The sequence below is a fragment of the Sinocyclocheilus anshuiensis genome, unplaced genomic scaffold (genome assembly GCF_001515605.1).
Source record: "Sinocyclocheilus anshuiensis isolate Anshui unplaced genomic scaffold, SAMN03320099.WGS_v1.1 scaffold1781, whole genome shotgun sequence".
Taxonomy (NCBI): domain Eukaryota; kingdom Metazoa; phylum Chordata; class Actinopteri; order Cypriniformes; family Cyprinidae; genus Sinocyclocheilus; species Sinocyclocheilus anshuiensis.
This window is the reverse complement of record NW_015538017.1, coordinates 32,791-44,269: the sequence shown is the minus strand read 5'-3', so window position 1 is coordinate 44,269 and position 11,479 is coordinate 32,791. Positions and strand designations below refer to the sequence as shown.

Sequence of the window (11,479 nt, the reverse complement as noted above, 5' to 3'; positions counted from 1 at the left end):
TTAGGTTTGGTTATTCATTTATTAATTAACCGTTATTAAGTGAAGGAAATTATATTATGTCCAATTTGTTTTATTATGCATATAGTAAGCAATTATTTTACATATTTTGTCACAACACCATTTTCCATAGGCTATAAACCTGAAGCTTAGGAATGCACATGCACATAATTGGCTGGACCCACCTGAAGTATATGCTTTTTTAATGGTGTTTGAGCATAAGAAACAACATTTGTAAGACTGTTCATGTCAGTTTTTATTGCTGATTTGAGTTTGGCAAGCAGTTTTTGAGATTTCGTTATTTCACGTAGATAGGAGTTGGTCAGTAAACTGAATTTCCTTAAAAGGGACTTTGGATTAAGTCACTGAGGCTTGCATGTAGAACTGTCACTTGATCTACAGTCTACATTAATTCAGAAATTCCAGAAGTCTGTGGTAAGTGAGTGAACAGCAAAAAGTCACAAAATTACTCTTCTTTTATATTTAGTGTACTACAGTGGTGCAGTTATCGGTAACACTTTATCTTACCAGTCCACATTAGACATTCTACTAACTATAAGTAGCTACATGTCAAATACAGTACCAGTCATCAGAATATTGACTGCTTAATAACTCCTACCACTTTATTTTGATAGTCCCCCAACAGACATTCTATTGACTATAAGTGACTTTACAAGTACATGTCAGCTTATTCTACTAACGCTAAACCTAACCCTACAGTCTACTAATACTCTAATGAGAGTTAGTTGACATGTAGTTGCAAAGCTACTTATAATTAGTAGAATGTAAAAAGTGGACTATAAAAATAAATTATATTCCCAAATCCAAGAGAACTGCTGAAGACACAACTTTTCAGTGAGAACTTAACTATAAACTGCTAAGGCAGTTGCTCTTAAAATTTAAGGCCAGTTCATACCTAGGACAATAACTATAAAGATAACTATGATGACTGTATCGTTATCTTTTCATGCCTGAACTTTTTACCATAGTTCATTTAGGTCATTTACTATGATATTTGTTACAAACACAATGTTCAGATCGAAACTGATCTAGATGGATGCTGTGTGAATTAGTTTGAGGCAGATGCAAATTGAAATACAATTAAAACGATTAACATGTAAACTCAAACACAAAAGCCACTGTGTGAATGATGTATACTTTTGAATGTTATGACGCTGAGTTACACAAATGCACACAGTGGCATGACAAATAAACTACAGTAAAATATATTTGCATAATATATTATCAATGGCTTATCAACAATGCTAAACATCCCTTTTTCCATTTGACATTTCAAGAATGTGTGCTGTATAAAAAGTAAAAGTCACCACCTATCTGGACATCCAATTAAACAATTTATGATTACTCTAGTGAATGATTCTCTTGGACAAGTTACCGTAAGGTGGAAGAAAACTTAATATGGATTGATAGGAAAGCAGTTGACACAACAAACAAGGAAATACTGAATGATGAAAATATGGGAGCTTGTATAAAACACAAAGTGCAAAACTACCAGTCCAAAGTTTAGTCGCCTCTTGTCATTCAATATAGTATTACTATTTTCTACATATTACAAAAAAGTGGAAATGTAGGATACTTGTGTAGACACACTGGTTTCCATGTTTTATGGGAACATTTCATAGACTTAATGATTTTTATACTGTACTAACTGTGACAAACATTCAAATGTAAACACACTGAAACCCATTAGACTCAGTTAAGCTGCCATTCTATGTACTATTTCTAAGCCAATCACAATCTGTTTACACTAATTCGTTTTCATTTTAAAACTGCATTTTAAAATGAAAACGATCCTCGTCTACACTGGCGTTTTCACTGCATTTCAGAAATGATCTCCGTCCAATTCTTAACATCAGGGATTTGTGCCTGAGGGAAGAAATTACATTCATTTAAATAATCAAATGTTCTATAAAACAGCGGGACTCCATAACAATCACAACAGATATGTTTGACGACCAGCTGAATTTGAAAGATATTGCAAAGATCTCTCAGTCGTACAGATTTGCTCTAAAACATCAGGAAAATCCCATTTTATTTTAGCATGCTGCACAAGTCTTTTCCCAGGCTCTTGTCACTACTGCTCTTAAGCCATCCTTCATCATGTGCAATCAAACATCTGTAAGACTTCAATGAACCCATATTACACCTTGTTGTGAATCTCTGCACTAGCTGCCAAGTCTAATCAAAGACTGTATATTACAAATATGGTTCACTTATTATATAAGTGAACAATGCGTAGTATTACTATGGAATGCTTCTTAATCTGAAATGTTACATCCTAGTAAGGCTACATATCTTGGCTTCCATGTCTTCATTTCAGTTTGAATGATCCTTGAAAAGCAGCCTTCGATTAGCATCCTTCATTCAGCATTTTTTAAAGGATTCATCAAGTGTATCCTTTGTGTCTGCCAATAACCCACAATCCTTTGCAAGCACTCCAATTAATGCAAAAGAATTTGCAGAAAACTAATCGGCACTGAGCTTTTCTAATTTCATTATGTAACGCAAGACAAAAAAATTAGCAGATGAAAGCATTACGTTTATTTTTTGTTGGTTTTGTTTTGTTTTTGTTTGTTTTTTCCTGTAAATTATTCACATAATGCTAAACTGTCTGTAACCACGGTCTTATTCTAGCATTCATTGCTGAGGAGGACTCTAGCCTACAAGCCTCAGAAGTAAGGAAGGATGCAGCCTTCTGACTGAAAAACATCATGTGAATGGGAGAAATTATATGGTGGCTCTAGTAATAATAATATAAATAAATAAAAGAGTTAATCGCCAGTCATTGCATCACTTCAGCTGCCGCTCAGCCTCGTGCCTAACAATGCCTATTAACTGTTCTAAATTCCCTGCAAACCACAACTTCTTGGGGCTTATTGCTTTATAAATGTCTGTTTTAGTTAGCTTACATACTAGAATAGCATAATTAGCATGATAGCTTAGCATATACATCACACATTTGCACTTCAATAATATTCAATATAAATAAATATAAAAATATATGTAAAATGTCCAAATATTTCAGTTATTACAAAATAATTAGGTTTGGTTATTCATTTATTAATTAACCGTTATTAAGTGAAGGAAATTATATTATGTCCAATTTGTTTTATTATGCATATAGTAAGCAATTATTTTACATATTTTGTCACAACACCATTTTCCATAGGCTATAAACCTGAAGCTTAGGAATGCACATGCACATAATTGGCTGGACCCACCTGAAGTATATGCTTTTTTAATGGTGTTTGAGCATAAGAAACAACATTTGTAAGACTGTTCATGTCAGTTTTTATTGCTGATTTGAGTTTGGCAAGCAGTTTTTGAGATTTCGTTATTTCACGTAGATAGGAGTTGGTCAGTAAACTGAATTTCCTTAAAAGGGACTTTGGATTAAGTCACTGAGGCTTGCATGTAGAACTGTCACTTGATCTACAGTCTACATTAATTCAGAAATTCCAGAAGTCTGTGGTAAGTGAGTGAACAGCAAAAAGTCACAAAATTACTCTTCTTTTATATTTAGTGTACTACAGTGGTGCAGTTATCGGTAACACTTTATCTTACCAGTCCACATTAGACATTCTACTAACTATAAGTAGCTACATGTCAAATACAGTACCAGTCATCAGAATATTGACTGCTTAATAACTCCTACCACTTTATTTTGATAGTCCCCCAACAGACATTCTATTGACTATAAGTGACTTTACAAGTACATGTCAGCTTATTCTACTAACGCTAAACCTAACCCTACAGTCTACTAATACTCTAATGAGAGTTAGTTGACATGTAGTTGCAAAGCTACTTATAATTAGTAGAATGTAAAAAGTGGACTATAAAAATAAATTATATTCCCAAATCCAAGAGAACTGCTGAAGACACAACTTTTCAGTGAGAACTTAACTATAAACTGCTAAGGCAGTTGCTCTTAAAATTTAAGGCCAGTTCATACCTAGGACAATAACTATAAAGATAACTATGATGACTGTATCGTTATCTTTTCATGCCTGAACTTTTTACCATAGTTCATTTAGGTCATTTACTATGATATTTGTTACAAACACAATGTTCAGATCGAAACTGATCTAGATGGATGCTGTGTGAATTAGTTTGAGGCAGATGCAAATTGAAATACAATTAAAACGATTAACATGTAAACTCAAACACAAAAGCCACTGTGTGAATGATGTATACTTTTGAATGTTATGACGCTGAGTTACACAAATGCACACAGTGGCATGACAAATAAACTACAGTAAAATATATTTGCATAATATATTATCAATGGCTTATCAACAATGCTAAACATCCCTTTTTCCATTTGACATTTCAAGAATGTGTGCTGTATAAAAAGTAAAAGTCACCACCTATCTGGACATCCAATTAAACAATTTATGATTACTCTAGTGAATGATTCTCTTGGACAAGTTACCGTAAGGTGGAAGAAAACTTAATATGGATTGATAGGAAAGCAGTTGACACAACAAACAAGGAAATACTGAATGATGAAAATATGGGAGCTTGTATAAAACACAAAGTGCAAAACTACCAGTCCAAAGTTTAGTCGCCTCTTGTCATTCAATATAGTATTACTATTTTCTACATATTACAAAAAAGTGGAAATGTAGGATACTTGTGTAGACACACTGGTTTCCATGTTTTATGGGAACATTTCATAGACTTAATGATTTTTATACTGTACTAACTGTGACAAACATTCAAATGTAAACACACTGAAACCCATTAGACTCAGTTAAGCTGCCATTCTATGTACTATTTCTAAGCCAATCACAATCTGTTTACACTAATTCGTTTTCATTTTAAAACTGCATTTTAAAATGAAAACGATCCTCGTCTACACTGGCGTTTTCACTGCATTTCAGAAATGATCTCCGTCCACACTACACAACCGAAAACGCATGTCACATGACCATTCATGCACACTGGGCATGCGCGTAAAAGTGTAAACAGGAAGTTGGTTGCTAGTCACTGGCAGGTACAAGAATAAGCATGATGGCGAGGAATAGCAAGTACGTCTTTGTTGCCGATTGCTCTAAGCACAGCTTGCCTCTTGCGCATATAGGCTGCTGCTGTATTATAAAATACTGAATTTAGCTGCACAATGGCTGCTAAAATGAGAAAAAAAACGAAAAAAAAACGCACTACTGTAAACATAGCCTCTGTAAACAGCACTAGCAATGTGATGATACTTACCAGCAACTTCATAGCAACGCTCTAGCAACCATCCAAACCAACCTAGCAACCACCCTGATTACCCTAGTAACACCATAACAACCACCTGAGTACTCGAGCAACTGCATAGCAACCGCCCTAGCAACCACCCCAAGTACTCTAGCAACTGCAGAGCAACGCCCTAGCAACCACTGCAAGTACCCTAGCAACCGCATAGCAATGTCTTAGCAACCACCCCGGGTACCCTAGCAACCGCATAGCAACATCATAAAAACCACCCTTGCAACCACACAGAGTACCCTAGCAACAGCATAGCAACACCCTAGTAACGACACAGAGTACCTTAATAATCACCTAGAAACAACCTAACAACCACCTATAATACCCTTGCAACCAACTAGCAACAACCTAGCAACCACCCTGAGAACCCTAGCAACCACATAGCAACACCCTAGCAACCACCCCGAGTACCATAGCAACTACCTAACAACACCCTAGCAACTGCCTAGCAACCACCTATCACACCCTAGCAATCACCTAGCAACCACCCCAAGTCCACTAGCAACACCCTAGCAACGGCCTATCAACCACATATAACACACTAGCAACCATACAGAATACCCTAGCAATTGCATGGCAACACCCTAGCAACCACACAGAATACCCTAGCAACTGCATAGCAACACTCTAGCAACCACCATGAGTACTCAGAATATGGCCATTTTTTAACAGCAATATATATATATATACATAATCATGAAGGTCTCTAGAATCATCCACACAAAGCAAATCTTCCAGGAGATCTATAGTTTTTTGTATACTTAATCAAAAGCTCAAGCGGCAACTATAGTTGCTGGTGGGCAAATGACTTGTAAGTACATATCATGGGGAAATGGGGTATACTGTGTTAATAGGCATCTATCTATCTATCTATCTATCTATCTATCTATCTATCTATCTATCTATCTATCTATCTATCTATCTATCAAAACTATTGTTTATTCAAACTTCAACTGAACAACTTCAAGCTACAAACTTTTAGCGGCAACTATAGTTGCCGGTGGGCAAATGACTTGTAAGTACATATGATGGGGAAATGGGGTATACTGTGTTAATAGGTTAATAAATCAAGGTTATTGGTCTTGTTTTCTGCTTTTTGCTTTCATAATATCCCACCTAAAACATAACTTACCCCTTTAACTGACATCTCAACTGTACAGTAGACCTTAATTTGATAGGGAATAAATCTTTCGAAAGGAGGAGATGAGAGAGCAATCTTTCCACAGCTCTACTGCACCACTTCTGTGTCTGCTTTTGCCATAGGGATTTCCAGTTTCCAAGTGACAGCAGCAGTTTACAAACTTCCGTCAGTCACACAAAAGGAAGAATGGAAAGATAAAGCATGGGATTAATTGCTGTAGATTATCTTTTTCTCCCTTTATGACATTATGTCTTGTAAGGGGCAAAATATTGAGGCCCCTTTATCCAGTTTGGATGCGTTTCATTCTAACTGGTCAAGGACCCTAAGTCTTTTTATGACTAGCATCTATCTATCTATCTATCTATCTATCTATCTATCTATCTATCTATCTATCTATCTATCTATCTATCTATCAAAACTATTGTTTATTCAAACTTCAACTGAACAACTTCAAGCTACAAACTTTTAAAACCACTTCAAATAGGCTTTCTCAAGCCAACTTCAAAGTTTGTTCACAAACTTTACTTGTCTAGTTTATAAGCTGTTTTTCTCATGGTAACCAAAAAAATTCCACAAGGTCAAAAATGGTCCACATAATGTACGGAAATAACAGGTACACACACAAATGCACACAAACAGTGGTTTCCATGTTTTATGGGGACATTCCATAGACACAATGGTTTTTATACTATACAAATTACTGGTATTAGTATCCTTGTGGAGACATTTGGTCAGCATAATGTGGGAATACCAGGTAAACACACACACAAATAAAACTCTTTAGCTTCTTCAAAGCAGCCTCCCTTTCCAAACTTAGTTATTCTCTTCATGAATCTTCCAGCTTCATGAGGTGCATCCTTTTTAAAAAACTATTGAAAGAGTTCTTCTAATGCTAGACATTGGCTTCACTATCCAACAACCTGTTTCAGAAGGGCCAACAATAGAAAATATACTATGCAACGTGATTGATTGATTGATTGATTTTTAGTTCTTTGTGTGCTTAAAGTGTGTCTTATTTAACCCATTTAAGCCCACCGGCAACTATAGTTGCCACTATAGGCTAAGAGAGCTATGGTTAGTGTCCCTGATTTTTTTCAGACCTCTTAACCCTTTAGAAAGGGTGGTCCCCACATGTGATGATTATAAAGTTGGTCCCCATCAAACATGGAAACCAGTATGTGTGTGTGTGTGTGTGTGTGTGTGTGCAGGTGCGTCTGCAGGTGGGCCTGTACGTGGTGTATCTTCTGGACTGGATGTCAGTGTTCAGCCGTGATCAGCTCTTAGTTTTGCGTTTGGAGGATCATGCTTCAAACCCGGAGCTCAGCATGAGCAGGATCTTCCGCTTCCTGCGCTTAGGTCAGTCCTGATGAACTCGTGTTCATGTACATGCTGTGAGCAGCAGGGGGCGCCACGTTCATCATCATCATCATCATCATCATCATCTGATTAGTGTTGTCATATAGACCATGCCGATCAGAATATGTAATGTGTATTAAAAAAATAACTAAAGAGACAAAAAATATATGAACCAAATGTGATTTTAACACTTTATATATAATGCATTATGAAAGTAGTTTTAATGCATTAATTTTGCCTTGTAATGCACTTTATAATGCATCATATGAATAATTGTAACCACAGTTATCATACCTTATAATACTTCATATATTCATTGTTACACCTTTAGAATGTATAATGCATTAAAACACATGACAAAATATTAGAATGCATTTTAACTCTGGTTACAATTATTTATGAAAAGATACAATGCATTGCTTTATTTGAAGTGTTGGCGTGATGTTAAACTGTTGTTCAGATGTGTCTGACTATGATCTGTGAATGAACTCTTGCAGGAGCGCTGTCTGATCAGAGACAGAGACAGATCAGCAAGCGTCCCGCGTCAAACACCAGACATCCGTCCGACAGGGATCTGGGCCCGATGCGTCCCATCACACGAGAGCTGCTCACGCTGTTTTACGCTCCGTTCAATCAGAGACTGGCAGAGGTTCTGCAGGACGAGTCGTTCACGTGGGACGGTCGCTCTGAACACACCTGACAGCCGTGTGATGTTCCTGGATCTCACAGACACCATGAAGTCTGTCCGACAGCAAATGTGGAAGAATCGGGCTTTTATCTGTACTTTCAAATGGATAGTTCACCCAAAAATTATTTATAAAAACACTAAAGAAGATATTGTGGAAAAATTGGAAACTGAATAACTTTGGACCCCATTGACTTTCACTGTACGGATGAAAACCACTGAGGCGTTTCTCAAAACATCTCATTTGTGCTCCATAAAATAAAGACACGAGGGTGAATAAATGATGACAGAATGATTATTTTTAGGTGAACAATTCTTAAACCAGCAGCCTATAGATGAAAACTAAAGCACTAGAAATCCAAAAATCGCTTTATATCACTTTTACAGAATTACAAATGATGCACTCACTTCATTTTCCGTCAGAGAAAGATCTGCACTGCGCATGTGCGGAGTTTATTCTCACGTTTCCTTCACTGACTGCTGAACACACAACATTAACAAAAACAGCTGATGCTAACGAAAAGATCAAATTAAAAAAAGATCAGCAGCAACAAAACACAACAGTATTTCACGAGTTCACACTTACATAGGTTTTGTGTATTTGGCGTGCTGTCCGAGGGGAGGGATGCTAGAAAACGCTCAAGGAACAGAGGCAAGTCTGCTGTGTATATACACCTCGTATCTTGTTAATTGAGTTGGTTACTGAATGTGCTCTTCTCGTGTTAATTAGGTTAATTATCTGAACATGCGCCTCCCGATAATAATTTAATCAAGCAGTTTTGAGGCTCATATGAATCTAAATTAACATAAAAATATATTTTTTGCTGAGATTAGATATAGTGACACAATTTCGCGTCGTGATTACGTAAGGACGTCATTGCGCAATGACATGACAACGTCATTTAGCAACTTTTAGCAACAAATCGACCTTCCTTTAGCAACTTCCCACGAAAATTAGTTGGCAACACTGCTGTAAGCTCTTCTCACGTTCATTAAAAACATGATAGCAACATACTAATCATGTTAGAAAGATGCTAACAACATGCTAGCGATATGCTAATAATGCTAGAAACATTCTAGCGACATGCTAATAATGATAAAAACATGTTAACAATATGCTAATCATGCTAAAAACATGCTAGTGAAATGCTAATCATGTTAAAAACATGATAATCATGCTAGTGAAATGTTAAACATGCTAGGAAAATGTTAGCAACTTGCTACAAACATGTTAACGACATGCTAACAATATGATAATCATGGTAGAAACATACTAGAAACATGTTAATCATTCTATAAACATGCTAACATGCTAGCGACATGCTAATCATGATAAAACATGGTAGAAACACTAATTATGCTAGAAATATGCTAGTGACACGTTAAACATGCTAGAAAAATGTTACCAACTTGCTACAAACATGTTAACAACATGCTAACAACATGCTAATCATGGTAGAAACATACTAGCAACATGCTAGGCATTCTATAAACATGCTAGCAACATGCTAATCATGTTAAAAACATGCTAGCAACATGCTAATCATGTTAGAAACATGCTAGCATCATGCTAAAACATGTTAAAACATTCTAGCTATGTTCTAATTCATGCTTTAAACATGCTATCTAGCTATCATCTGACAATATCTATTTATCTATTTTTTATGACGAAACTGTATTGCCTTCAAAACATTCAAACTTTAAGCTTTAAAACTAATTTAAACTTCAAACTATTCCAAACTGAAAACCGTCAAACTTTTAAAACCACTTCAACCACTTCAAATAGGCTTTCTCAAGCCAACTTCAAAGTTTGTTCACAAACTTTACTTGTCAGCTGTTTTTTACACTGTTATGATCGTCTCCCTTGGATTTTCCTTGCGAAACCTTCACATAAAAATTAGTCTACTGGCTCTAATTTTTTAAGTTTCGTTACATGCTGTTCACACATTTGCAATAAAAAGCAATTAATACTTGAAAATGCTTTCATAAAAGGAGGAGATGAGAGAGCAATCTTTCCACAGCTCTACTTTCTGTGTTCTGTGTCTGCTTTTGCCATAGGGATTTCCAGTTTCCAAGTGACAGCAGCAGTTTACAAACAGTCACACATCACACAAAAGGAAGAATGGAAAGATAAAGCATGGGATTAATTGCTGTAGATTATCTTTTTCTCCCTTTATGACATTATGTCTTGTAAAACTATAGTTGCCGCAGTTTATAGTTGTCATTTTCCTTTTGTAAGTATTTTTCTAGATGTTATCCATGTTTTATTTCTCAATGACATGCAAGCAAACAACCAAATAAAGGATTTAAAAAAAAAAAGAGGTATTCACTTCCTTCCTGTAACATGAGGCTGTCAAGTTCCTACCCCTTTTTTTATTATATAGATGCAATATTTTCTTCATTCTATTTATTTTTTATTATTTATTTTCATTTAACTAACACGCCTCTAAGAATGAAAATACCTGCATGTTCAACAATAAGTAAATAAATAAACAAGCAATCATGGGTGTAGCCTACACATGATAATTATTTAAATAATCATATATTTAAAAAAAGAATATCATTAATTTCATGAATATCAAGGACTTTTGTCAGGGTTAATCCATTTGACCTAATCAATATGTGCCTATTCATAAAATATGTGATATTTTACATATTTACATCGCAAAGTATAGTATGCAAATATGTGTATGTACATTTATAAAACGACTTGTACATTCACTGCAGTACTCCTTGTAGGCTACTTGTAGGCTACTTATACTAAAACTGCTTATGTAAGGGAAAGTTCACCCAAAAATGGAAATTGTGTCATCATTTAGTCACCCTCAAGTTGCAAACCTATGAGATTATTTCGTCTGTTGAGCACAAAAGAATATATTTTGCAGAATGTTGGTAACCAAACAGTTAAATGCGTAATTTTCTTTCAGGTAGTTTCTTTTAGATGTAATATTTTCTTCATTCTATTTATTTTTTATTTTTTTCATTTAACTTTTTGATACACAATACCCTGTTGGGGCAACTTAATG

At 35.5% G+C, this 11,479-nt stretch overlaps 2 protein-coding genes across 2 annotated transcripts in view; both read left to right on the top strand.

Annotated features, from left to right (window-relative positions):
- The first annotated feature begins 6,056 nt into the window (after positions 1 to 6,056).
- The window catches only part of LOC107678538 (ferritin, lower subunit-like), an 18,117-nt gene continuing 12,694 nt past the window's right edge, over positions 6,057 to 11,479 (top strand). The window contains exons 1-2 of the mRNA XM_016473830.1: positions 6,057 to 6,067; positions 7,528 to 7,532. The gene's annotated coding sequence lies outside the window, so the exon portion shown is untranslated. The remainder of the gene's footprint in view (positions 6,068 to 7,527; positions 7,533 to 11,479) is intronic.
- LOC107678497 (carbohydrate sulfotransferase 15-like) lies at positions 7,541 to 8,993 on the top strand. The gene is made up of 2 exons (XM_016473780.1): positions 7,541 to 7,768; positions 8,266 to 8,993. The coding sequence occupies exons 1-2, from the start codon at positions 7,549 to 7,551 to the stop codon at positions 8,466 to 8,468; spliced, it is 423 nt and encodes a 140-aa protein (XP_016329266.1). The 5' UTR covers positions 7,541 to 7,548; the 3' UTR covers positions 8,469 to 8,993.